This window comes from Pagrus pagrus, assembly GCF_965226575.1.
Source record: "Pagrus pagrus genome assembly, chromosome: 8".
In the NCBI taxonomy this organism is placed as follows: Eukaryota; Metazoa; Chordata; class Actinopteri; order Spariformes; family Sparidae; genus Pagrus; species Pagrus pagrus.
In genome coordinates, this window is record NC_140192.1 from 32,308,549 (window position 1) to 32,336,205 (window position 27,657).

At 39.4% G+C, this 27,657-nt stretch overlaps 2 protein-coding genes across 2 annotated transcripts in view; one reads left to right on the forward strand and one right to left on the reverse strand.

The window, feature by feature from the left end:
- The window catches only part of top3b (DNA topoisomerase III beta), a 55,302-nt gene extending 31,314 nt beyond the window's left edge, over positions 1–23,988 (reverse strand). Inside the window, exons 1-13 of the mRNA XM_084360187.1 lie at positions 23,511–23,988; positions 14,303–14,434; positions 10,522–10,628; positions 10,294–10,368; positions 9,264–9,460; positions 7,259–7,415; positions 7,054–7,167; positions 5,973–6,063; positions 4,227–4,381; positions 4,005–4,110; positions 2,980–3,126; positions 2,118–2,291; positions 557–685 (exon numbers count right to left, since the gene is read on the reverse strand). Of these exons, the coding sequence (XP_084216313.1) occupies positions 557–685; positions 2,118–2,291; positions 2,980–3,126; positions 4,005–4,110; positions 4,227–4,381; positions 5,973–6,063; positions 7,054–7,167; positions 7,259–7,415; positions 9,264–9,460; positions 10,294–10,368; positions 10,522–10,628; positions 14,303–14,434; positions 23,511–23,580 (1,654 nt within the window). The 5' untranslated portion in view covers positions 23,581–23,988. The remainder of the gene's footprint in view (positions 1–556; positions 686–2,117; positions 2,292–2,979; positions 3,127–4,004; positions 4,111–4,226; positions 4,382–5,972; positions 6,064–7,053; positions 7,168–7,258; positions 7,416–9,263; positions 9,461–10,293; positions 10,369–10,521; positions 10,629–14,302; positions 14,435–23,510) is intronic.
- On the forward strand, positions 15,310–19,449 carry LOC311260871 (interleukin-25). Its single transcript, XM_084359134.1, has 3 exons — positions 15,310–15,392; positions 16,738–16,913; positions 19,008–19,449. Exons 1-3 carry the CDS (start codon positions 15,378–15,380, stop codon positions 19,234–19,236), a joined length of 420 nt encoding a protein of 139 aa, XP_084215260.1. The 5' UTR covers positions 15,310–15,377; the 3' UTR covers positions 19,237–19,449.
- Positions 23,989–27,657: the final 3,669 nt, after the last annotated feature.

A 27,657-nucleotide genomic window follows, 5' to 3' on the forward strand; every position in this document is an offset into this window, starting at 1 on the left:
CTCTTTGTGTCCATGAAAGAAAGTACATTTACCCTCCAGGTCCAGCCAGCAGTCAACATTACAGTACATACACACCAGAAAAATGGAGGTCATCTCTGCAGTCAATGCTGCAGTCAGGTTGATAAACAAGAGTGAAGATAAATCCATACTCAATCCCAAAAGTTAAAAACCCCTCCATGGGTAAACAGCTCCAGATCTGAGCAGAATCCAATGTTTCTGCAAATGTTATTCCTCAGGTCTGGCTTTGTCCCTGACTTGCTAAATGGCTCTGAGCAGCTAAGCAGCAGCTCCTCCAAACAAAACACTTGTAAAGGTCTTTGGTTTTGTTTTTGATGAACAGTCAATTACAAGCAGAAATTGCAAGTTGTGCATTTAATGGCAGTCTACAAAAGCCACCTTTAATGAATTGGACTATTCTGTCTGGTTCAATATCCTGAAAGGTTTATTATAACTACCTGTATAATTTGACATCATGTGCAACAATAATTCAGTGATTTTCAAGAAACCTGCAATCAATGCACAGCTACAAATCCCCAAAAGAATGTACAATAATAACCTGTCTTGTAGTAGCCATGTACCAGGACAATACCCAGGTTAGTTGGCTTCAACTTGCGCCCATTTTCTACTGTCACATAGTTCCTCTGGCAGATGTTGTTGATGTGAACAGGGATGCTTGCATCAGTACCTGGAAGGCAGAGGACAGAAGAAAACGTGAAAACTGTGCATACATTCATATTATTCTTCCTTGGCAGATGAATGCTGCCATGCCTGTCCTGTATGTTATGTGGTGCTTTATAAAGAGCATCATTAAGAAGTGAGTATTGACTTATATTCATTTACATAAACAAAATAAAAAAGGCAGAATCAGCTGATAGTGTCTTAGCAGACCAATGCCATTTTTACAACAAAAGTAGGGCATATAGACAGGTTTTTTTAAACACAGGTAAACTCGCTAAAAATAGGCGATGGACTCTTTTCCCATTGTGAGTAGAGAAGTCTGGCTTTCATGAACGCACTGGAAAAAAGGGTTGGTAAATGGTAGAAAGCAGCATGAATGCCAGTGACAATGTTGCAGTGGTTACCATTTTAAATGCTTTACTTCCGTCTCTCTTGCAAACTCAATGCCCACTGAACGATGCTCATTGTATATACAGTGCCTATAAAAATATTCACCCCCTTGGATGTTTTCCCTTTTATTGCTTTTATAATGGAATCATGGTCAATATAATCTGGCTTTTTTGACAAGAATGTAAAAAAAACTCTTAATGTCACAGTGAAAACAGATTTCTACAAATTAATGTTAATTTATTGGTTCGTGCTTAGACCCTCACAGGGCGTTTGATGAAGACCATGAAAAAAGAACTGAAAGTTTTACAACACCCACTTAATGGACATAGTGTTGAGATTATTTTCGCAAAGGAAATTTGATAATTTGATTCCAATGATTAAAATTCACCTAAAAAGGAAATGTCAGACTGTCCACTGGACGATTGCCCAGTGATTCAATATCCATATGTTGTATCGTTACAGGAAATAACCTATAACATACTGACGGTATGTGAAAGCAACTGGCGACATAAATGTGTAAATCCCAATACACATGCAACTATACTGTATTATATATTGATATCCCATGTAGAGTACTGGATCAAGGAGGAGACTGTCCTACAGTTTTTGATAATATGTGAATTAAGAGTTTTACACTTGTCAGGTATTCCAAATTAATTTTAAAGCTGCACTGATCAATATATTTATATTGAACAATGGATTGAATTAATTTGAATTAAGATGAATAATGTGGAGATACATAATCATTGCAAGGAACCTGCAAGAATGATCATTAACTATGCACTTCTAAAGCATGTTATTGCCTTTTTTTATCTCATTGTTTTGGTTTTCTGGCCACAAGCTCCATTCTCATCCACCTCGTGTGTTTGATGTTTTTAGAGAGAGCGTAAACATGGACTTCTATCCATCAGATGGACATACATGACTCCAAAAGAACGATAATGCTGCTCAGTGTCTGCTCAATAAGTAAACAGGCAACAGGATGCTTCCTCTCTTCTAAATAAGTTCAGTTAAAAGATATAAACAGCAATTATGTCCAACAGGTGTACCAATGCCATGTTTCTCCATGAGGGTGATGAGTTCAGCCTCAGTCAGGTAGTCTGGAGGGCTGGTCTGCTTTTCCACCAGCTTGATCTCGTCAACTGTGAAAGTTTCTCCACGCTCGCAAGCTGGCAAGGCCTCTTCCAGAGGGATGCCCTGCCACGGCATCACTGCTGTGTAACCTGTGAAACACCAGCTATTCATAAATCCATCACTAGGTTTTTCTAAGTACAAGCTAATTTTAAACTACTGATTTATTAAATCAGGGTTCAACATGAAAACTTGAAAACTAATGTGTTAATCAGTTGTGAACAAATATCTGTAGCATTCAAAACCAATTAACTATGTATACAAGAGGTCACTGTAGCATGACAAAGCTGTGATGGGGGAACAACACACTGACCTTAACTTACCACAATTGGTATTCAGACGTTTTTTTGGTTTATGTATTTAAGCATACATGGAGAAATATGTTTGTATCAGAGTTATTAGTATTCATGCATTTCAGAATGAGAGGTACGATTAGATTATGCAAACCTTGTTGACGTTAGGTCAACTAGCAAAACTCTAGACCTGAAAACGAAACTACGGTAAATCTTAAAAGTGGCTTTTTCGTCCTAATTATGCTTTCACACAAAGGTTTGACTCGGGTACATTCACGAAAAAAGCCTAGGTTGCATTTTGGCGAGAGTTGCACTTTAACCTCTCCATTCAATAACTATAGCACAAGATTAATCAAAATAGTTTTACTTATAACTCACAGTAACCTGAGCTATTGACAACTTCTGAAGGGACTGAAACATGCAAAGTGCAAACTGCAGCTTGGTACTCTGCAAGAAGTGAGCTGAACATGCGACCAGCTGGCTTTACCTGCTGATATCAGGGTTTTGCCACTACATGAGAAGGCCTCCGTTCCAATCTTGAAGTCTATGGTGGTCTGTAGGTACATGCAGTCCTGACTCAGAGTGGCAATGAAATGCCGCGTGATGTACTCATACAGCCGCCAGCCATCACTTCCTGTGGAAGTGCAGAGAAGGAAAAACATGGGTTAGAGCCTGAATACAAAGGGGTCCGTGTTGGAATCTAAAGATTGTGGTGTGACATTGCCCACACACGCTGGACAGCCAAATTGTATATGAGTGTTCCGTATATCACACTCGAGCCTGGAGCCAAAAGCCAGCTGTCACAAAGAGGGGGGACTAGCCTAACCTAATAACTCAAATATGCAGATAACACACACCCCAAGTGTGTACATCTGATGAGTACTACAATTACTACTAGTATTACTACTACTAGTACTACGTCTTTTGCTGCTTATAATAATAACAGTAATTGTAATCATAATGATTATGATAATAATAATAATAATAATAATAATAATAATAATGAACAGCCAAAACATGAACTATCCATTACAAATAATTTGATTAAGCGTAGCGATTAATTACTAATATAATTAATAACACATTGTTTTGTTTTGGTTTCTTTTTTTCTGTGAATCCAGAATCCATTTTTTTCACCCACAAGAAACTTTGAATTGCATTTTGATTTGCTTGAAAGGTGCTAAATGAATAAAGACTGATCGATCGATTGATTACCGGGGGGGGACACTGTTTCTGCTAAGATATTGACGACATTGCTGCTAATATTTTGTTATCAGCGAGAGATACCAAGAGGTAAAATGCATTAAAATGTTTAATCACACACTTTAATCAATTAGATTAAGGAGTGTGCGCTGTTGATCAGTGTAAGGTTTTTAAAAACACTCCTTCATTCACTGTTGGTAAACAATGAATCACCAATCAGTCCATCATCAGTACATCATATACAATAAAAAAAGGCTACTTTGACAGCTGATGATTATCGATGATAATCTATTTAGTTGTATGACTCACCCAGTTCCACTTCTGAGGCAGCACGCATGGGAGTTATTGGTGGATGATCTCCAGCATCTGTTCCTTTCCTGGGTCGATTTAATCCAATTGAAAGCAGTGCCTTCACCTAATGAAGTAAAGGTAAAACATCTTTTAAGAGACATACAGATATGTGTATTCATCAAGCATCATAATTCAACTGCCCGCCCGTGAGTACAATACAGTCAGTCTGTTGGCCCTCACCTCCTCTGCCCAGATGCGATTGTTGGTCTGCTGCTTCAGTGCTCCCTTCAGGTCGAAGTTCTCTGGGTAGTGGGTCGTCTCAGTACGTGGGTAGCTGATGTAGCCCTGTGTATACAGGCGCTCTGCAATCTGCATGGTATGCTGGGGACCCATGCCTGAACACAAGTTGATTCAGAATCAGAATCAGAATTCCTTTATTTGTCCCACAAATTTCTTAGTCACAGCAGCCAAAGGACAGTGTCACACTAAACAATAATAAAAAGTAAAAAAAATAACAATATAATTAGATAAGAAATAGAATTAACTCGTATATACATAGTATTTACAATATGAAGTTAGTATTTACAATATGACAAATTATTTATAATATGAACAGTGAACAGTTTGCTATTTTTATTTACAAACAATAAATAACAAATATGAGTATTAAAAATTGTCCAACTAGTGCAAACCAAAAAGATGTGGATATGTGTATAGTTTTGTATGTCACAGTGCACAGTGAGATCTACTGGGAGCAGTGCTGGTTGTAGACCCTGACAGCAGCAGGAAGGAAGGACCTGCGATACCTCTCTTTCACACACTTGGGGTGTATCAGCCTGTCGCTGAAGGAGCTGATCAGTGCTGTGATAGTGTCCTGCAGAGGGTGGGACTCCTTCACCAGCAGCGATGAACTCAAACTTTGGACTCAAACCAACATAGACCCACCTGCTGCCCCAAATACTCACTAAATGCACAATTTCCTGTTTGACTTAAGTTAGCTAAAAACTCCAATGACCATCTGCTATAGGACATTAATGAGTGACTTACGTGGTCCTAGCTTCGCTACTTGCTACTAGGGCTACGAAGCTCCAGAAGCGAGACTGATGAAGACTGTCTTGACTTGCAAAATTCAATCAACAATCAACATGTGTATTTCATGACACAATTTAAAGGGATCAAAAAATGATCTGTCTCTCACCTTAGGCTCTGGAAAATTGTGATGGGGTGTTTTCACTATTTTCTTACATTTCAATTTTGTGTCTTAAGTACGTAATTTAAAAAACATAACCATAAACAGAAGTGACGCTATTTCCCATAATGGGGAATTGAAATTCCAGGAGATGAGTGGTAAGAGGAGCAGGAAAATAAAATTTGGGAAGCACAGCAATATTCATTTCATATAATTTACATCATTTATATAATTTATAATACATAATCAGTGTGATTTCCTTACAGATTTTCTCACGGCAAACAATAGAAAATAGAACAGACCATGAAACTTTTGTGCTCTGTCTTCAGCCCAGTTGTTTTAACATGGGTGTCGTAGTTACGTAGGCAGTACTTGCGTTGCTTTCGTCTTCTTTGTGTCCGAGGTGTCCACTGATTGCATTGGCCAAACAACAGAGCTTGCGGAATTTATGTCCACTGCGCGTTGCATCAATGTTGCCAAGGGGAGAGAAACAACTTTCAACACAAGTCAGCCCCTCACCACCTTGCAACTACTTAAGTGCTGTTGAAATTGAGGATGAGCGACTGTGCAGGGTCTTCTGTAGCCCCACAATGAGGCAGGACTCTGGCACCAATCTCATTGGCCTTGACAGGCGTTTTGAAAGAGTTTCTTCAGGTTGGTCTCGCAAGCTCACAATCCCCTGTACTTACATGTTGTACCTCTTTTGCCTCTCTCAAGGAACACTGCTTATATGCCTTACGTCCAGTTATAGGAAAATAACAACTGATGAAATGCTGCTTATGTTGATGTGAACATACCTAAGGCAGAGCTGGCCACTCTCAACATTTCCACTGTGTTCAAGGCCTGGGGTCTCTGCTTGGCCTTCTCTTTCTTACTCACTGACTCCACCTGTATTAAGAAAGATCAACTAAGGTGAGCTCTAATTTCGGTTTACTGTGACCTGGGTGAATCAGTCAGGTAGTGGAATATGACTTATGTAATACAAATTCTCTTGACAGCTGAAGTTCTCTTCTTGGGTAATTTAAAATACTGAAACATACACCGGTACAAGATCCATACAACCGGATCCTAGTCTAACCACCGCAGGAATTTTGAGACCAATGACATCAACACTTGACACATTCAAAAGCTTGGGGTCATTTAGAGCTCCTTTGGTTAGTTGAGCATCTGGAGGATCAGCATGCAGGATAAAATGTGATGGTGTGGGGGCACTTTGATGCTGATAAAGTATGAGATTTGTACAGGGTTAAAGGAATTCTAAATTGGCTGTAACTGCTACAAATGATTCTTTAAGGAAAGGCAAAGTTTAACAACATTATCATTTCAAGTAAAAATCATTATTTCTTAACTTGTCAGTGTCTCGAGTATATTTCTTATTCAGTTGGCAGGGTGAGTTTTCATGGAAAATATCAAAGAAACATGGCCTTTCAGGCAGGCTGTTTCATGTTCCAGTGAATGCTTTCTGGTGGAAATGCAGTGCTACTGAGGTCTTCCTGCTGGTGGGCAAGGACTTACACTGTTACTGAAAATGTGACATGCCCTTCCCCAGGTATTGACAAACAAAGAAATTGACAGACAAGTCAAATATGCTTATTAACAGTCTGATTGCTAAATAAGAAGCTACAGACAGTCATCAACTTACCTACATAAGTACAAAGACTGGAACCAGGGGGGGATTGGCTTAGTCAAGTAAGAAAATTCACATACCAGCAAGCTCTAAAGCTTACTAATGAACAACTTATATCTCTTTTATTTTTAAATCCAAATAAAAAGTGACCTGAAAAACAATTATCATTGTAAGATTAAAAACATAGTATCAGTCTGGCTGCAGACACATTCTGTTAAATGTAAATAAGTAAATAAAATAATAATAAATACCTGGGCCTCCCTAGATGTCTTGGCCAGGTTGACAAACATCTGACCCACCTCCCTGTCGAAGACCCTCACCCTGTGCCAGTCCAGTGTCAGTGGGCTGTCCTTCCCTTTGAAGACCTGACCAAAACACCAAAACATGTCCATTAGTGGAGCATGGAAGGAATTGATTATTGATACTGTGTGGGGGTAAGTGAAACCAGAGCTTTACCTTTGCCTGGAGGACCCAGTACGTCTCTGGTTTAAAGGACTGGATCTTGTCATGGCGTTCCACACAGAAGCCTAGTGTTGGGGTCTGGCATGGGCCGAATGAGATCAAGGAGGAGTCTAGATTGCCATATTTGCCCTGGAAGTACTTGGTCTGGAACCTGATAATTGGACAACAAAAGACAGTCAAAAGACAGGCTACATAAACTCTTACCTTAGGTCAGTTGTAGTCAAAGTTGTAGAGCATGGAATGAAACATGTATCATCCTGGACAAAGCATCTGATCTCATCTGATTATCATTTTAATTTAATATGGAGTTAAAATCTCATATACCTGAAGTTTTAGATGAGGGTGCAATTGGACAATAAATACTGTTTGACCCCCACACCTGCTTCACATGGTGATGAGTCAGCTGTGTGGAGGTGAGACTGTTGACAGGGTTTGAACTTATCTCAACATTATGAAGGCTTATGAAATTGTGCTTTGTTATCCTGTTGTATTTAAACAATTACTGCACTTATTATTATAACAATTATTAATACTGCATCTCGTCTTTCTCTTTTACGGCTGGCTTTTCACACATCCTTCAGTGTGGCTGCACAGAAAAATGATGAACACTTCTGTCTTCAGAAGTAGTTTAACAACACATCATACAAACTAGTTCTTTATGAGCCTTTAGTCTTGTTTCCTAACTAATTGTGAAATGGCCAAGATTGATATTTATATACCATACTATTGGCCAGGTTTATATACTATATATTAGAAACCCTGATTTCTTGTTTCTGCAGTTTTCTTGATTTTATTTTCATTTTATTGTAATTTCCTTTCCGTCCTTACTTCTGGACTTCTAAGAGAAAATTCAGAAATAACTAGTGATTTGGAGCTGTTATTTGATGATTTCTGTAACTTCAAATGCTTTGCACAGTACATCACATGTACAATATGTCTGTCTACAAACAAAAAGGAGAGAGACATGATTCTACATAAGTTTCCAGTGCCTTTCAGATTCTGATATTACGCTCCAACCTCTGTAGCAAGACATGAGGTATTTAATCCAACCACCAAAAAACCTTAGCCACCTGCCGGCTAGATGGTAGAATTAAAGTGACTGAGTGTTGTGTTATGATGTGCATTATACTTAGAGGTCATGAGGCATCCCCATGACACCAAGTATTAAAGTTCTTGGGTGTTAAGGTGGACAATTAAAGCAATTCCAAAGAAATATTGTTGATTTTTGAGTCTCAATCTCAGGTCGTCAAATATGGACACTTCTGGTTGGTGGCTCACGTCCGATAAATCCAACCCCCAACCAATGCCAAAGTTAGAGGATCATTCTGTGGGAAACATTGTTTGGAACCAATATACAGTACATTTGCATAAAAAATAAAAATCTTCAAAATTTTGAATAAGCAGTGATGGAATGTAACTTCAAGTACTGTACTTAAAGCAACACTTGTACATTTTTTGACCTTTAAACAACAACTTCAAAATCGTTTTGATGGTACAGTCAGTGTCTTGTAAATGGGTGAATGGTGTCTCTGTCTCAGCCACTGTAACTTAAGTGAGAGGGTAGGATAACAGCATTACAAACATGTTTAATTCAACATACAAGTTTTCGTGGCTATGACGTAATGACTTTTGTTTGTAGTTAGCACCTTCATTACATTTGACAAACTGTTGCAGACCTGGGATTTGTATTTATTTAAGTCAGTGGCGTTGCACTCAGACACTGTGGGGGTCACACACAGTTTCTGAGTGCTGAGAGTATTTCCATTTTCTGCTGCTTTAAACTTCCACTACACAACAATTGATCATTTTACATACTAGTTAGTTTGCAAACTTAGACTAGTTGATAGACTATTACTGTTGACGTGTAACCAATCAACTAGTGTAGTGGGTGGGACATTGAGTGAGACCACAGAGCGGTGACTATCAGAAAATGCTCAATATCTACCCCGATAATTTGCCAGACCAACAATTGATCTATCCCTAGTAGAAAGCAGTGTACCTGGTGAAGGCACAGCCAATGCGCAGATCCAGCTCCTGACGTGCATCCACTGACAGGGCCTCATTGCGGTTGGGCTCTCCCAGGCGGTTCATGGCGTTCCAGATGTCAGTGTCAGTAATAGAGCTGAACTTGGCACGGTAAACACTCTGCTCCCTGACACTCCCTTTGTTCATCACTGGCTGGATCGCATCCAGTACCTGGGAGGCAAGAGAAGCTGTGACTGAGCAACAGATCAAACTATAAATAACTACATTTAAAGGAACAGTCACCGCTTTCCATATGATCTATCACCCCTAGGAAAAACATAGCTGCAATGGCCTCTACGGGTGGAGAGGTAAAATTACAATATTAAAGAAGAAAGTGTATAATTTCAAAGTAAGGTGGTTTTATTCCAAATTAAGTGGTTCGATTCAACTTTTATCTATCAGACTTTATTTTAAAAAAGGCATTAAAAAGTATCAATAATTATCAATGATAACTGAAATGAAGCATTTCATCATGCTAAATCCCCTAGCCTTAGGACAAACAGAATGACATTTGGTACCCATGGTACACCTGGCATTTATATGTGATCTATATCTGGATACAGTATCGGATTAGGCAAAAAACCATGTTCATGCCAGGTGTAAATGCTGACAGAGCATGTCGAGATTGAAATGCAATCAGATCAGCCGGACACTTTTGGGGGTGGTCAGTAACCACAACAAAAAACAGCAGTGACCACAAGAAAAAAAACACCTGACAAGTTGAAAGTTAACTCAACCTCCTCCTCATCAAAGGAAGAAATAGTATAGCCCATACAGCAGCATTATTTCCCTTGACCTTGGATGTGGCATGTTTGTTGTATAGTCAGCCAACCCTGCAGAACTAATTTGCATGCTGAGATCGGATCACAATTGGATCTCAATCGGCACAATTCGAGAATTAATTTTACAACCAGGTGTGAATGCAAAGACCCATGGACTGGGTATCATTATCCAGATAACATATTCAGAGACAGTTCGGCAGGTGTAAATGGAGCCGGATTTACCTCAAAACAGATGTTCTCTCCTTCTTTATCGCAGTCCAACCATAAAACCACATAGTCACAGCCTCTGGCTTCAACCTGACATGACACCAGAAACTTTGGGTGAACACCAACGATACAAGACATGACACGGTGACAACCAGCTGATTATCCAGAATGCAGTAACCATCAATGTCATGTGATTAAAAAAAAAAAAAAAAAAACTACTTGGTCAATCTCTCTAAGGCCTACCTGGAGGAACTTGACCATGTTGAGTTTGGGGTTGGCCTCCTTCTTTTCTGTGGGAGCTTGGCTGAACAGTTCTGCAGGGTCCACCTTATCCCAGTTGTTGTACTTCCCTTGAAAGAGAAGAACCACACTCTTAAATAGTTCCTTTCCAGTCCATTTACTTGATACAACACATATAATATGGAAAGTCCCTGTGTGGAACTTCCATAAGTGTTATTTTTAGTGACACCCGTGGTTGTTAAGTGAACTGCTGTCAGCATGCTGCTGCTAGCTCTCGCAGGCATGCTCACATGCTTCGTATTTATTATTATGCTCAAGTAATGTAACGTTACTGGTCTAGTCAGGATAAACACCTGCACTGCTCCAAAACCTGTACAGTGTAACCCAGTAGTGACAAGCATCATAAACAACTCCGACACTCACAAACTTTATTTTTTGCAAAAACACAATAGATCAGTAGCAAAAAATAAGACTTGAGTACCAGAGTTTTGCTTGTTTGCAAGTAACGTTACTGTACTCATTGTGTCTGGCAGTAGGATGAGACAACGAAAATCTAACCTTGCTGTATCACTACAGCTTTTACTTGTTTATTTCACTGTTAGTGTCAATCAGAATACCTCGAGTATGGAATTTATCACAATAAAAGTAGTCACAGGGAAGCAGCACCAGGGACTCTAGAGGGGGGAGGGGGAGGGGGAGAGGCAGAGCTGCAGGTGGAATGCAGGGCAGGCGAAGAGCAAGAGCTGGATCTGTTATAAGAGGACAGACTTCAGTGGCTCGGTTGACTGCTGCCAGGACAGCAGAGATGCAGGTTGGTCTCATGTACAAAAATGTGTACACGCCCACTTGAATGTAATCTAGGTATTCTAAACAATGTTTTTTTGCTTAACTACAACAGTTGCCACCCAAGGAGAGGGATGAAGAGCTGCTGTGGTGGTCACTCGTCTGCCAGAGGTGTTTCTGGACATGATAGATGACAGGTGAGCAACACCAGGAGTTAACGTATCAAACAGGGGACAGCCCGCAGAGAACAGCAGCTCAGGAGGTAGAGTCGGTCGTCCTGTAATTGGAAGGTCACTGGTTCAAAACCCAGGCTACCCCAGCTGCATTTCGCAGTATCCTTGAGCAAAATACTGAACCCCAAATTGCTCCTGATGAGCAGCTGGCACCTTGCATGGCAGCCTCTGCCATCAGTGTATGAATGTGTGTGTGTGAATGGTTGAAGGGTAAGGGTTAAAAGTGTTGTAAAGCGCTTTGAGTAGGCTGGAAAATATCTATAGAAATGTAAGTCCATTTAACTGCCGGGGTAATGCCAACTGATAATAAGTGTTGTCTACCAAACCACTGCGTGTGGCAAATTAACACTTTTGAGAGTAAATTAAATTCTGTTTATAGTGTTCATTTACTACCTCAAAAAAACATAACAATAGATAACATAAAAATGAATCTGTTTGTTATGCAAGGTCTTTTATTTCATTTTATTTTTTCAATGTGTTATCACTTTTTTTTTATTTGTACTGTCTTTACATACATATACACATAATTTATTTTCAAGTTTATGTGAAGACAAAATAAACAAACAATGTTACTCTAAACCTGACTCTCACTTCTTTTCCTGCTCCCATTTGCTTATGTGACCGAAGTCATGTCTTGTATGGAGAGGGGGAGAAAAAAATAAAATAAAATACTACACTTGTGTTTCCAACCACAATTCTACACGGCACTTGTGTCAAAAAGAACTTGTTCCAGTGCTACTCTTGTAGATCTTGATATAAGTAAGATCTTTATGCTTACTGTTTGAGCAATAGAAATAGACAGGTGTGTCTATTTCAGGTGTGCAGGAGCAAAAATCAACACCATTTACCGTATTACAACTTAGTATCATGGCTCATGTTATCTGGGAAAGTAATTTGGCACACTAGCCAGCAAACAGATCAGATAGTAATTTGTAAGCAATGTCAGCAAACCAGCAAGCTACTGGCTAGCTGTAACTTTACTGCACTGCATGGATCTAACATTAGTTCTTTGGTTGCTTGTTGCTGATAAAGTGATAAAACACAGCCGATTTAACAGCTATTGTCATAGCAGCCCCGGGATTCTGGATTATTATACATTCATAGTCCAAATGAACATTATCCATCCAAGACAGTATTTTGCTACATTACTGTTAGCTAGCTTGCATCAGTATTAGCAGGCACGCTATCATCATCTTACATTAGACAACTAAAAACAAAACATGATATATTTCACATGGTTTGCAGTAATATCTCACCTTTTTGATAGAAAGAAAGGCAGCTCGGGGAGTCTGTGTTGTGCTGGAAGCCTTTCGTTTGTTTTTGTTAGCAGACTCCATTTCTGCTACCGGAGCGGAGAGCAGGAATGGACATCTGGACACTGGAGGTGGAGCCCTATTCATGCCTTTAAAAGCTGCTTGGTGGCATTTCGAAGCCAAAAAAGCTTGACTTCCTAGGTATGGAAAATACCTGGACCTTCCATGTCGTGCGGCCAATAGAGTGTGCACACTAGAGACTTCCGGCAACCGTTTTAGCACCTTGCTAACTTGACAAGGATAAAATAATTCAATCGTGCGGCCCTTCTAGACTTTCCAAATTTTATTACACCAAATGGCTCCAGTAATGACAGTCAACGAGTCATATCGCCGGGGGTTGTGATGTAAAAAGAAATGTGTCCACCGTTTTACAGGCGCTTCTTTCACAATGTGAGCTTAAGTGTTTTTGGGCCACAGTGCATCACATAACGATGTTATTGGCCAATACGAAATCTGGCTTCAAAGTCAGGCGCTCTTCCTGGGGGCTTGTCAGAGAGAGACACGGGCTGTGTCCCAGTTCAGGGGCTGCATCCTTCGAAGGATGCATTTGAAGGCCAATTACATCACAACGCCGCGTGAAGGCCATCCCAATTCGAAGGCTCCTCCAAATGCACCCCACAAATGCAGCCTTCATTTCCCTCTTTTTGGAGGACGCGCCACTACTATCCTTCGCGGCCTCCCATATCCCAAGATCCTTTGCGCGCCCGAAAAAGAAGAAAGAAAGAAAGAAAATGGCCACATCAAGTGGTGTAGACCGTCACTTACGTGGGCCTGGGCGGCAGAAGGTAGAAGGCCGCAAAGGCCGGGTCCTCGAAGGATGCAGCCCCTGAATTGGGACACAGCCACGGAGACTCCGCAGTCGAGAATGTGCATAATGTTGCTTCCATGGGGAGTTCACGGAAAATCCGTCCTGAGGGCTTCACAAAGAAATGAGCCCAGAGGCTTATATGGCACCCCAGTGGTGGAATGGACTTCCGACCAACGTCAGGACAGCAGAATCGCTTGCCATCTTTCGCAAAAGACTCAAGACTCACTTGTTCAGACTTCACCTCGACCCTGCATAGCCCCTTATACTTATATGCACTTGTATGTTCCTACCTTCAGCACTTACATCATAGCACTTATCGAAGGTATCCTTGATGAATAAGCAACTACTTTGCTCTGACGAGGGCTTGAATATTGTTTCTATCCTTTCTACTTTATCAACAGAGATATGTTGTGGTTTCTTTCTTGTGACAAATGTACTTATTATAAGTCGCTTTGGACAAAAGCGTCTGCTAAATGCCCTAAATGTAAATGTAAATGTAAATGAAACCTAGTGAGACCGCAAAAAGATCTCATTTTTTACTTCAGGTTGCAATCTGCTCATACAATATAATGGCAATAAATTAGTGATTAATACATGTACATTGCTACAAGTTGTTGCATAGAGGGCCTAATATGGATGATACCCACCAATGAAATCCAGACTCATCACATGTCCACAGACAGACGTCATCTTGAAGCGTACGTTTTGGCCCTCGAAGCTGCCGGTGTATTCCAGCACTGAGCATGCTCCATTGAGTCCCTTGCGGCTTGTACAGTTACCTTAAGTCCAAAGAGAACAGATAGGTTACAGGTAATAATTTAAAGGTGCAGGATTTTATAAGCCTCTGACCACAAGGGAGTTAAAACATTTCAATGCCCATTTTTCTACTAAATCTTACAGGGTAACTCCACCATCTTACACATTAAAGTGTGTCTACAGGGCTTAGGGAGTACTATTGCATATGTGAAAAAAGTAGTATTAAGCCTTTTGTGGCTCCAGAGGAAGCTTCATGTAATCTTATAAATTGCCTCCAGTGATGTCACTCAGTGACATTTTGGGTGATGTTTGCATCAAGTTTGATAACAGCTTTCATGAGGACAAACTTCTGTGTTACACAAAGACGTCTTGTTATATTTTCCATGCTAACATACAGTGGTGTAGGGTGGAACAAATGTTTGGCATGACACAGAAATAAAGAAATAGCTAACTACAGAATGATGGCAGCCTTTTTTCTATTACATTTTCCTCAAGAGAATCAAGTCTCATCTCACTGAAATACAACTTTCATGAAGACAAACTTTTATAGTCAGACATGGAGAGGGTGAGCATGGTGGTGGGTGAGGCAGGAACATGAGACCTCTGATAGCTGTGTCCCTTTTCCACTAAGTGAAGGGGTAGCTAGGTTGAGCCCTTGGTTACCTGGACTCAATGCTACATGCTGACGTCTGCTCTGAATTAAATGATTCTCTCAAGGCTGAATGCTAATGACAGAGACAAAGGATGTAACTATTATGACGGCAAACAGAGTGACCAATATGACCAATATGACCAATACCCCCCCAATACACACACACACACACACACACACACACACACACACACACACACAAACAGCCATAAATAGAGGGCGGTTTAGATACAGGTCGCAGATCGACTTCAAGCCAAGGGCCACACAGAACACAGAACACAGAAGACACCAATCTCCTGTCATAAACTTCAGCCATGGAACAGCTCCAGGTAAGAAACTTGCATGATGTTGATAGTGATGATTCCGCTGGCCTCTAGAGGTGACAAGTTATGGTTTAAGGACATAACACACACAGATGAGCGACAATCTTTCACTGTAAGCTAACTGGTTGATTGGTATATCGTTGTTTTTTTATCAAACAAAATGAAATGGGATCTGCAGAGGCCGCTAGATAAAAGGTCAGGGGATCACCAAAATTATTAAATGTATCTTTGGGGATCATGAATTTCTGTACCAACTTTCATGGTGCCATTTGTATGACTTTTTTTTACAAAGTCCCTGAAGTCACACAGATAGATCTAATATATTGTGCATTCAATTATCTTTGCCCTATAGGTCTATGAACAAGATATAAAAAGTATCCTCTTTCAGGACTTTGAGGCTCCGTACATTACACCGTCTACAGATGGCCAAAGTCACACCACTTCCAGCGGACCTCATGGGACCTTATTTCGGAAAAAAAAATGTACAGTAGTCAATGGGGAGAGACAAATAAAAGTTTGATCCTGTTTTTAAATTTTGTTTTGTGAATTTAAAATAATTTTTTTTAAGTCAATAAAGTCATTGTTTTTCATCTTTCATCTAGTTTTGTGTTAAACCACTCAGCTAACTACATCGTCTCGCTCAGCACACGTCACCAACACGGCCACCAACTCGACCCAGAAAAGGTACTAAAAAACAACTGTAGTTACGTGACAGAGTAGTTCATCAGTTTTGTGAGTTGCTAATATACAGGACCAGCTATATAATGTTTCAGTTATGGATTTAGGTGAACGTTCAACGAGACAGTGTCACCAACGCGACTGTTAGCTGTAGTCTTAGATAATAATAATTACATATTTTCATAGTCTTGTATTTCATTAGTTTTATGATTAACTGTGACTTTCTCAAGTTGAAAAACTATCTTTTAAATTGACATTATATGTGTAATTCATGGCACAATTCAAATGGGATCAAAAAATAATGTCTCTCTCCATTCACTACCATACAAAGTTTTTCCGAAAAATAAGGTCCCCTGAGGGAAACTAAAAAAGGGCCGTGACTTCGGCTCTCTATTAGCCATTATTGACTCAAATATATGCACAGTGTCTGCAGAGCAAGCCCACCTAGACCAGATCTTTTTCAAACAAACTGACAGTTATATCAAGCCAAAAGTAGGGCCAGGTATACTTATTTAATTATTCAGAAGTAGTGACAATGATGTCCAAGGTTTGGTACTGACACCTAACAAAACTGTTTCTGATACTTTACTTCAAGTAAAATTTCATGTTAAGCATGTGGAATTACCAAGCACAGTGAATCAGTCCACACAATCCAGTTATTCTGTGTGTCTAGCTGCTGCGTGTCTTTCTGCTGTGCCTGCTGGCCCTCCACCAGTGTCTGGCCATGCCTCTGGGCAGCCAGTGTGTGGACGAATCTTTCTGTACATACAGCCTGCAGGACTACTACAGTCAGCTGGTTAACCTGCCCAGCCGTATCAACGAGCGCAGCATTGCAACCTGGAGCTATGTGTGAGTATACATGCAAATATATCTTTTGTTATAATGTTAATACAGATTAATGCTGAAAGGTTCGCTGATAAATCCATTAGCTCATTGACATAAAATTCGAAAATGCTGGTCAAATGTTGATTTTAAGAATTTTTGGCATTGATATAATTTCAAATGTATTATTTACATCAACTGATACCTCAATTATGAAAATAATCATTAGTGGCTGCCCTACATAAGATTCAACATTTGACAGTGTACGGATATCGGAGTTTACACTAGCAACAGCTGACTAAAGGGAGCACAAGAAAACAAAGGACAAAACACCACGTTGATATATCGTGGCCTGCAACTTACAATTATTTTCATTAACAATTCATCTGCAAATTAGTTTCTCAATAAGTTGATTCATTGTCTGTGCAATAAAACACCTGTCAAATTTTAAGTGTTTTAGCAGAAGACATTAATTTAGGCAAACTGCATTTAAACACTAATAAAAGGAGATCAAACATGTAGGGCTGCCCCCAAATAGTCGACCAAGCACTGGTCGACCAAAAAATCATTAGCAGACTAAAATTTCATTGGTCGATTGGTCTCAGAAAAAAAGCCAAAAACATTTGGAGCCGTGTCTTGTCAAATTTAAGTCAAAATCTATGTGACTGGCGGCTGGTCTGTGTATAAAAGGCTGGAGGGCTTTTAGTTTGAAGGGCCAGACACAGGAAGTCGTGACACTCACTCACTGTCAGTGTTTTTTTTACACGGCAGGTCCCTTCGACATTGCGGTTAGACAGTTTACAAGTAATAGCCAACCATGTCGGGAAAGACGTCTAAAATATGGGCTCATTTTGAAAAGAAGAAGGATGACCCCCCCGAGTGCGGCGTAACATGAAGGAGAAAGCTCCATGTTACGCCGCACTCGGGGATCGACGCAGGACTGGCAGGACTGCTACTGCTAGGCTACTGCTAACGTGAGTTGTTGAAAAACCTTTTTAGCAAACTTTGTGTACACAAACGATGTTCTCAATGCTCGTGTTCATGTGTAGAGACCCTGGTGATGCTACGAGCAAAGTTTCATGTTGTGTCGAGTCTTCTTAGTGTTTTAAAAATAGCGATTTTGATGCTACAGAAAAGTTGCCCGTGCACCTCCATTGTAAATGAGTTTGACCTGGAAACCAAACTACGGTGAATCTTAACAGTGGCTTTTTCCTCGTAATTAATAGAAATGTAAGTGAATTTGCATAAATCTGCAATATTGTCATACTGATTACCATCTATTCATATTGTTTAATGTCATATTGTTTCGACTATGTCATCAAACCCCCCCAGACACAAACACATCTCATATATATCTCTTATCACGAAAATGTATATATTATGTTAATACAATTTATGTACTATTGAATTTTAATTAGTTATTGTTAATTAGTGATGTTTAACAACCTTTACATCACTTGCATGCTCAAACCAGGAACTGTCAAATACTGTGTTGTACTAAACTAACGTTAGCTGCTATTGCTCTTTATTAGCTGAATGGAGGGAGGTCTTGAGACAAGGCACTCGAAAATGTGCATAAAGTCACATCCTTAGGACTGTCGTGGAAAATCGGACCTGAGTCCTTCGTGAAGAAATCCACACTCCAGCAGCATTAATCAACTTTAAAAAATTGTCCATAGGTTTGTATAAGCAACCAAGAGAGACGGAGAATGTGTCATTTTTCAGGACACGTTACAATCCGCTCATATATGACCGGGAAAATAGATATTCATACATGTAAATTGCTACAAGTTACTACATATAGCCCTTTAAGAGCAACCGTTTTTTTGGTCTTTGGGATGGGACTGGGATGTGGGATGGTCAATTAGCCTGAAATTTGAAGAAATCCCTCTGAGCACATCTGCTGACTGACAGAGCATAATGCATTTAATAGACCAGACTGCTTAATGAATCCTTGGATGAAGAAATCCTGTGACTTCCAGTCAATGAAGAAAACAAGAATATTAAATAAATATTTTCAAGTTTTGAGTATAAGCCTGCTTTGCCTAACACTTTCACAAAATTAGCAAATGACTGAATGAACGCCTGTCTCTTATCCCCCTGCTCCTCATCTCTCATCAGGGAAAACATTGACTTGAACCGAGTACCCCAGGTCATCCACCAGGCCAGTTGCCACACCGGCCATTCCTGCAGGGGACTCGACAATGCTTTCGGTCTAGAGACCATCCCCGTGTCCCTGAGAATGCCTGTCCTCAAGAAAAACCCTGGCTGCTTCCCCACGTCCAGCTACTCTCTGGAATTTGAGCTCATCACCATAGCGTGTATATGTGCTATCTCCAGGCACAGCTGAACAGGACTGACTTCTATCATGTCAAGGACCTTAGGACCTTGATGACCATCAAAAATAAGTGTTGTTCTGAAAAAGGACAGCGTGAAGATGGGGGTTTCTGAAAAATAGTCCATTTCAGTCATTGTTAATGTTTACCATTAGACATTGAAAATGTTACCATTCCAGACATGTCTGTTAACATCGTAGCATAGTAATTAAAGACATTTTACATTACTGGTATCATTATTGTGTCCATATGGTGTATTCTGATAGCATCTTTGTCACAATATTTTCCTGAATTACTTGACATCCAGCAACATAGATGTTATCTCGTCAACAGTGCCTCCCAGATTCCACCAAGACGGGCCCGATTAAAAAAATTACTTCAGAGAGTCAAGTCAACATCAAGCGTCATAACGGAGTTTGGCGTACGTCCACATAAAAGAAACAACGCACCAAGGTTAACTGTCCCAAATAATTATAACTCTCGTAGCTCTCCAGTTCTTACTTTTCAAACTTCTGACAAAAGTCAGGGGTCAGCAACCTTTACTACCAAAGAGCCATTCTTGCCCCCCTGCCTTGCCAAAAAAATCTGTTCAGCTTCAAATGTCTAAATTGGCCCATCAAGGTTATTGATGGGCCCGAATGAGCATTAATGAATATTTTCACTTGTGGCTACTCTGTAGTGGGCTATTAATTCTAATTACGTACTTGGCATTTCCAATACAATAATACCACAACTTGTGCAACAGTTTAAATTTATGTCGCTTATATTTGAAGATGCCATAACCAACAAAACACAAAACTGAACACTTGTGCAGGCGACTTGAATCCTCCCTGTGTTTGTGAAAATGAATCAAATCTAAAATAGCCTACTTTATGATACATTAAACATATAGCAGCATCCTAGCTTTAAAACAGTTCAAGTAAAAAAACTAAACAAAAAAAAGGCCAGTTTCTATTTAATTTTGACTAAATTTCATCTCAATGTGAGGTAATCCTCTTGTCTTTTTTCCTCAGCCACATACAGCGTTCAACCCTCAGGCCTGAGCATAAAGCACAACAATATCAGTCCAGGTTCATTCAATTCACTGACAGAAATTACAACTTGCTAAAACAGATATTTTATAAAAATAACCATCATTCATTTTCTTGTCATTGTTTATCAAAGTCACAGGGAACCATTGCAGAGAAGCATAAGAGCCACATGTGGCTCCAGAGGTTCACCACACTACACACGTTGCGTAGGGCCCCGCAAACTAATAGAGGCCCTGTGAAAAAAATAATAATAAACATGACGACGTGACCGTCCGTCGCGCACATGTCCCAGATTCCCAGCGCATCAGCCTAGCAAGACAGCGTTTAGCACTCCACGATGAAGCGGAGTTATCCCTCAGGGAATGAAAAAAGGAGGAAGAAACAGCATGACAATGAACTGCGGGAACAGCAGTCAGGTAACTCATCCGTGTTTGACCTACATTAACAGGGCGGTGAGCCCTGGGTGAGCCCCGGTCTCCGTGTGCGTCTTGCTGGCTTCTATCATTTTAGTTGTAGTGTAGTGACCTGCACTTATACAAAATGGAAAGTAATGGATAAATATTGACTAAGATTGAATTTTGTTTGCTTGGATAGCCCACAGGCAAATATAGATGTAGATATTTTAGTGAATAAATACAACTCGTGAAATATTATGACAATGGTGCTAAATAAATAATAATTATATAATAAATAATAATAAAAAATAATTACCTACATTTGAAGTATATGAAAGTTAAACAAGTGCAGCCAATTTGATGGTAAAAAAAAAATGATCAAAAACTGTCTGAGATCTTCCATGTCCCAGGAACGTCTGAGTGGTTTGGCCATCATGAGCATCAACCATGATGTGGGGAAGCAAATATCATAGGACGACATTATTGATGATTTTGCATCCAGAAAGTGCAGAAAGGGACACTTTTAATTCAAAACATTAACATGTTTACATGCCCAACATTTAAGACTATATGATTGTTTGTTTACACATTTAGTTTGATTTGATTTGTTCTGATTTGGTCTGAATTTATTCTTAGTTAGACCAACAGCTGGCGACAGTGCAATATGTTTAAAGGGGGGGTGAGAAGCACTGGGTGTCAGGTGCAACTGTTGAACATTTTTGGAGGTCAGTTAGGAGGGCCCCTTAGCAGAATTTTGCCTAGGGCCCCATGGAGGTCTGAACTGGCTCTGCCCCTGTATGGAGGACTAAACATGACTTAAGTATAAATAAATGTTGAAATAAATAAATTAATACATAAATAAATAAATAAATGTATAAATGCGTAAATAAATAAATAAATACATACATGTATAAATAAATACAGGAATAAATAAATAAATGCATAAATAAATAAATAAATAAGTAAATGCTGAAATAAATGTATAAATAAATAAATAAAAGAATAAATAAATATATAAATGCTTTATATTTATTTCTACATTTCTGTTCACCTACATTTATTTATTTCTGTATTTCTGTGTCCATATGTCAATGAAGTAGGAGGTCCTAACCTCAGTCAACAGCATGATTGGTTACAGGAGTGTGCTCGATTCGGGTCGACTACTTCTGCCTTACTAGCGGCGCTGATGTTGTTAGCTACCAGCCCGCCCGCTCAGCTAACCCTTAGCTGCAGTTCTGGTTTAGTAATGGCAGTTTTTGTACGAGCGATTGCGAATGAATTACCATCATTAGCGAATATGCAAAAGCCCATCCATCCAAAACAGCTGTTGTAGTATGACCATGAGGAGACCCTTGGTGTGTGTAGTGATTTTGGAGTCTCAATACTGTATAACAGTGAAGCTATTGATTAATATTGGAAGTTTTTAATGATTAATACCAATAAAAAAATCACCAAAAATATGCAAAAGCCCATCCATCCAAAACAGCTGTTGTAGTATGATCATGAGGAGACATTTGGTGTGTGTAGTGATTTTGGAGTCTCAATACTGTATAACAGTGAAGCTATAGATTAATTTTGGTAGATATTAATGATTAATACCAATAAAAAAATCACCAAAAATATGCAAAAGGCACATTTATCCAAAACAGCTGTTGTAGTATGACCATGAGGAGACTCTTGGTGTGTGTAGTGATTTTGGAGTCTCAATACTGTATAACAGTGGAGTTATTGATTTTTGTTTGCAGCGTCTTGCTCTTGTATTGCAATTTGCAGACGGTCCCTGCGCACTCGGCCGGCTGCCGGCTGTGCATAGCGATCAATGTTGTCCGTCCAGCTCGGAGGACGGCTTATTTTTGTAAAAATCAGGGTTTTGGTCCTTGTAGCTCGTAGTCTATGCTATCACGGTGGGATAGAGGACGTCCAAGGGTCCCTTCTTCTGTCTCTGACAGGATGTAAAGTTGGCGGGCGACTTCTTCCAGACCGTCTAACACTGCTAGCTCAGTTTGCACATCCATATCGGTGTTGAGCTGAGCCAAGTCATCCATCAATCTATCCAGACGAAACTGAACATAGTAGTTGGTTGCATGGTTCTCTAAATCATTCGCTAATGATCGTAATTCATTCGCAATCACTCGTACAAAAACTGCCATTACTAAACCAGAACTGCAGCTAAGGGTTAGCTGAGCGGGCGGGCTGGTAGCTAACAACATCAGCGCCACTAGTAAGGCAGAAGTAGTCGACCTGAATCGAACACACTCCTGTAACCAATCATGCTGTTGACTGAGGTTAGGACCTCCTACTTCATTAACATATGGACACAGAAATACAGAAATAAATGAATGTAGGTGAACAGAAATGTAGAAATAAATATAAAGCATTTATATATTTATTTATTCTTTTATTTATTCTTTTATTTATTTATACATTTATTTATTTATTCATTTATTTCAGCATTTATTTAGTTATGCACTTATTTATTTATACATTTATTTATTTATTTATTTATGCATTTATTTATTTATTCCTGTATTTATTTATACATTTATTTATTTATTTATGCATTTATACATTTATTCCTGTATTTATTTATACATTTATTTATTTATGATTTAATTTATTTATTTCAGCATTTATTTATACATTTATTTATGCATTTATTTATTTATTTATACTTAAGTCATGTTTAGTCCTCCATACCCCTGACCTAGTATTGTAACTTTAATAAAGGAACGTATGCAACCACAAAGCGAAATGATATCATTACTCCTTCCTGTTGCTATTAGCCTGGATGTGCTTTCGTACTAAAAATGAAAGTCTCCCTTTACATCATATTCAATATCTATAAGTTAAATTTGTACTCACCTTTAGAGAGGATTTTGGCAATCGACTGAGCCAAGGATGGTTTTTCTGCCACCATCAAAACAGTTTTCATTTTGAATGAAGTGCTAACAGCCTCTCTATCCAATTACTCAGTCAGCGCTAAGTATGACAGAATGTACTGAAAGCGCACTATTGTTGACTCAAACCTGATCAACAAGTGCCGACAATCAGCACTCCTCCGTAAAGAATGTTAATTTTGCATTTAACAGCTCGCTTATATGCTATGTTGTGAGTGCGGACAGTGAACAAATGATTCCCTTCCGGGGTAACATCGACTAACGTGACGCATTTCCGGTGTGTGTCTTCCGGACTTCGGAGGTTCTTCTGGTGCCTCTCATTTGTCTTATTTGACGTTTCCTCGCTCCTCGCTCGAACTGGACATGGTTCCTGTACGCCATCTTGCAGGCCATCCTAATTATCTTATTTGTGCCCCAAGGATTAAAAATAAATAAATAAAAAAAAAATTGTGCTCCAAGGAGCGAGGAGGAACGACAGCTGCCTTCACGGAAGTCTTTGACCGGCTGACACGCCCCCTCAGTCACTGATTGGACGCTGCAGCGGATCAGACTGATCTGATACATCACAACGTGACTGGAGTTTCATACCGGAGTGAAGACAGATAACAGATTCAACTCAAGTGTGTCACCATCAAGTTTTATATCTAGTTTGTTTTCTGGTGCAGCAGCGAGTTAAAATGTGTCAGCCCGACTGTAGGAGAACTAAAGGACCACAAACAACTTTCTTCATTTGTTACAAACATTTTTCTCTTCATGGTCTGTTTTAAACACGTCAGGCTGATCATTCCTGAGCGTCAGGTTTCATGTTACATCATTTCAGTTTTCCCTGAAACGTTAAGTTTAAAGATAGTTTCCAGTGTCCAGAAGACACCACAATCACAGTTCACAGTTTAAATACACAGTTAACGGTATACATACACAGTACACAGTATAAATACAGACAGCAGGTTGTTCTTCATGTGCAGCTGTTTGTTAAACAGGCAACAGACAGAAAATCACAGGTGCAGTTTGAACTTTAAGGTTGTGGCTTCACAAAAAAAATTCAGAAGAAGTTTAATGTGTTTAACAGAGGCTTTGTTTGTATGAAAATAAATAATCAGGATATCAGCAGGTGCATCACATCCTGACATGTCCAATGAGAGATAAAACTATGAGAATGAAACAGGAACTGAACTTAAACCACAAAACCAGACAGCAAAGCAGATGCAGATCCAGCTGTTAGAGTTTCTCCAGAGATCAGCCTTTGAAAAAATAAAGTGATCATCCAGCAAAGATATTTAAAAATATATAAAGAACAGGATTGGTTAATGTAGGGGACAGACAGCAGCTGAAATAATGCAGAGTACTAACTGCAAAAGAAATCTGATCTTTATTTTAACCCTCCCATTAATGGAGTTCATCACAGTCTAATTTCCAAGTGTAGGTCTAAACTATATTCACTGTAACTTTAATCACGTAAATGTCTGAACTGATTACACTTAAACTGCAGACACACATTTGATTTTAACACTTTAGTAATGCACGGATCACAGGTTTATCCATGGACACCGCAGGAAATCTGTGTATTGGGCGGTCCAGGTCATAAAACTAAACACTGTAATTAATATCAGATGGGCTGCTGGTGGGTGAAATAATACATGTCATTAATGAAGAAAACATTACATTACCTGCACTATAAGAAACGATATACGTGTGCGTCTCTCTGTTAACAGAGCTGTGCGCAATTACGTACGTGGCACATCAATTTAACTTGTAACTGTTGATTATTTACTTATCTCGACAAGTTTTAGTTCTGTGTTATAATTTGAATATATATAGATAATGGCAACTTGGCACAAATTCATCTGAAGTCTCTACAGCTGTTAAAGCCGACTGACAGATGATCCAGCTGTGATCAACTGCCGCCATTACCAGAAGCGGACGTCGCTTCACGTGTCGCTGCAGAGGACACGACGTCTCATTTGTCTCAAACAGATTTCCTTGGTTTTGTTGGTGCAACCTCATAGGTGTTAAGTGTCTTATAGAACTCCTTAAATCTGTCGATAATGGATTTTGGAGTTTTCAGAGTTTCTCCATTCTTAGATAGAAAAGCAGGGATCATACGTGAAGCTCTAGCTTTCTGTAGATGGTGGGCTAAAAGGCAGCCTGCTTTATCTCCAACTTCAAAATATTTGCTTTTCAATCGATATAACTCTGTCTTTTTGTTTAATAATTCTGACTTCTGTTTTTGTTTTAAGCAACTTTGTATAGATCTGGTAATTTTTGGGTCAGCTTTACTGTGCAAGCTCCAAATCAGACAGATCCTTGTTAAGGCTTGTTTAGTTTTTCTGTTCTCTTTTTCTTCTGGTTTGATGTTAAACTAATAAGCCAGCCTCTACAAGTGGCCTTATTGGCTTCCCAGACTGTTGCATAGGAGTTTACAGACTCACTATTAATGTTGGAGAAGCTTTCCTTTTTTATCTTTTTTCTGATGTGATTAATAGAGGAACAGAATGACAATTTCATAGGACAGTGGTCACTATAATTGAGAATCTGTATTTTTGTATCCCATATGGTGGACAGAATATGTTGAGTGACCCAGAAGGCATCTATTCTAGAGTACGTCTTATGGGGATTTGAGGAAAAAGTATAGTCTTTAAGGGTTGGGTTCAATAGCCTCCAGACGTCTGACAAACCTGCGTCTCTGCAAATCTCAATGAAAGCAGCTGAATTGCTCAGTCTAATGGAAGGGGTTTCCTGAATCTGTCGATAATGGGGTAAAATCTCCTCCTGTAATAATTGGTTCCCCTGAATATTGAGACAGTTCAGAGCTTAATTTACCAAAGAAGGGGATGGGGTTATTGTTAGGACCATATACACTAAAAATAACCACTCGTTCATTATATACAAGTCTTTCTAAAATAATGTACGTAACGTAACTCTGTGTCTGTCTTTGAGTTCTGTTATACAATACAAATGGGGTTTTTTTGTGTATGAGGATGGCGGCTCCCCCTGCAGCCATTGTGAGAGGAATGGAATACCTGGTCAACCCACTTCTGTTTCAATTTACTGGCCTCTGAGTCAGATAGATGAGTTTCACTTAAGTAATGGTGTTTCTGTTGTCATGAGTCAGTGTCTTGTTCTTTTGTTTCCTGTTTTATTTTGATATTATGCCCTCATGTGTCACTTCTTGCTTTTCAGTTCCTCCTGTGTGTTTTTTCCCTCCCAGTGTTTTTCCACTCGTTTCCTCACCTGTTCCTCTTCCCTCCTCACTCCACCTGTTCCTGATCCCCTCGTTAGTGTGTCTGTATATAAAGTCTTTGTTCTCCCTCCTGTGTTTGTCAGTTCATTCCGTGATGTTCCACGTTACGCCTTCTTGGTCCTTCTTCCCCTGTGGTGCCTCCCAGCATTCTTCTCCAGTGTCTCCTCCTGTGTCTCCTCATTGGTATGTTTGGATTTTGATTCATAATTCCCCCCCCCCCCCCCCCATTTGATTTGTACTTTGCTTTTTGGTTGAACTTTGTTTAAGCTTTTGTTGCAACTTTGTTTTTGTCCTCCTGACTCGTTTTGGTTTGTCTAGATTTCTCGTTTTGTATTTCGACTTTAGTAATTAAAGTTCGCTTTTGGTTCCCCTATTTCCTGCCTCCTGTGTGTTGTCTGCATTTGGGTCCTCACCTCATTTTCCCCTTAAATCGTTTAGACAAGTGTAACATCTATCTCTAATTTTAGGAGATGGGCCAGTATTCTAGAGTGCTTCACTGGTCCGTTAATCCCGCCTACATTCAATGCTGTGACTGTGACCTTTTTGCTATGCTTTTTCTGGTATAATTATTGGCTCCAAGAGTAGTTATTTTTGAGCTCTGTAGAATGGAAACAAGAACAGAAAGCTTGAACAAAAAAGAAATAAACACTTGGAAGCAGCTACCTTTTCTCAAAATGAACTATGGACTCTATGGAACAAAACGTCTTTATTCTGCATGTAATAAAATGTGAATCTTCTGTAAATTGCTTTGGCAAAAACAATTTTGTAATGCCAATAAAGCTATTTAAATGGTATGAAATGAATGGTATTGAATAGCCCATCTCTCTACTTACACTATGGCCTGTGCAGTCCTTGTTGTCACCATATGCTC

Excerpts from the sequence above, each read along its gene's own strand:
- LOC311260871 (XM_084359134.1), top strand. Across the intron at positions 16,914-19,007 it reads ATTGCAACCTGGAGCTATGT|GGAAAACATTGACTTGAACC; the intron begins GTGAGTATACAT and ends ATCTCTCATCAG.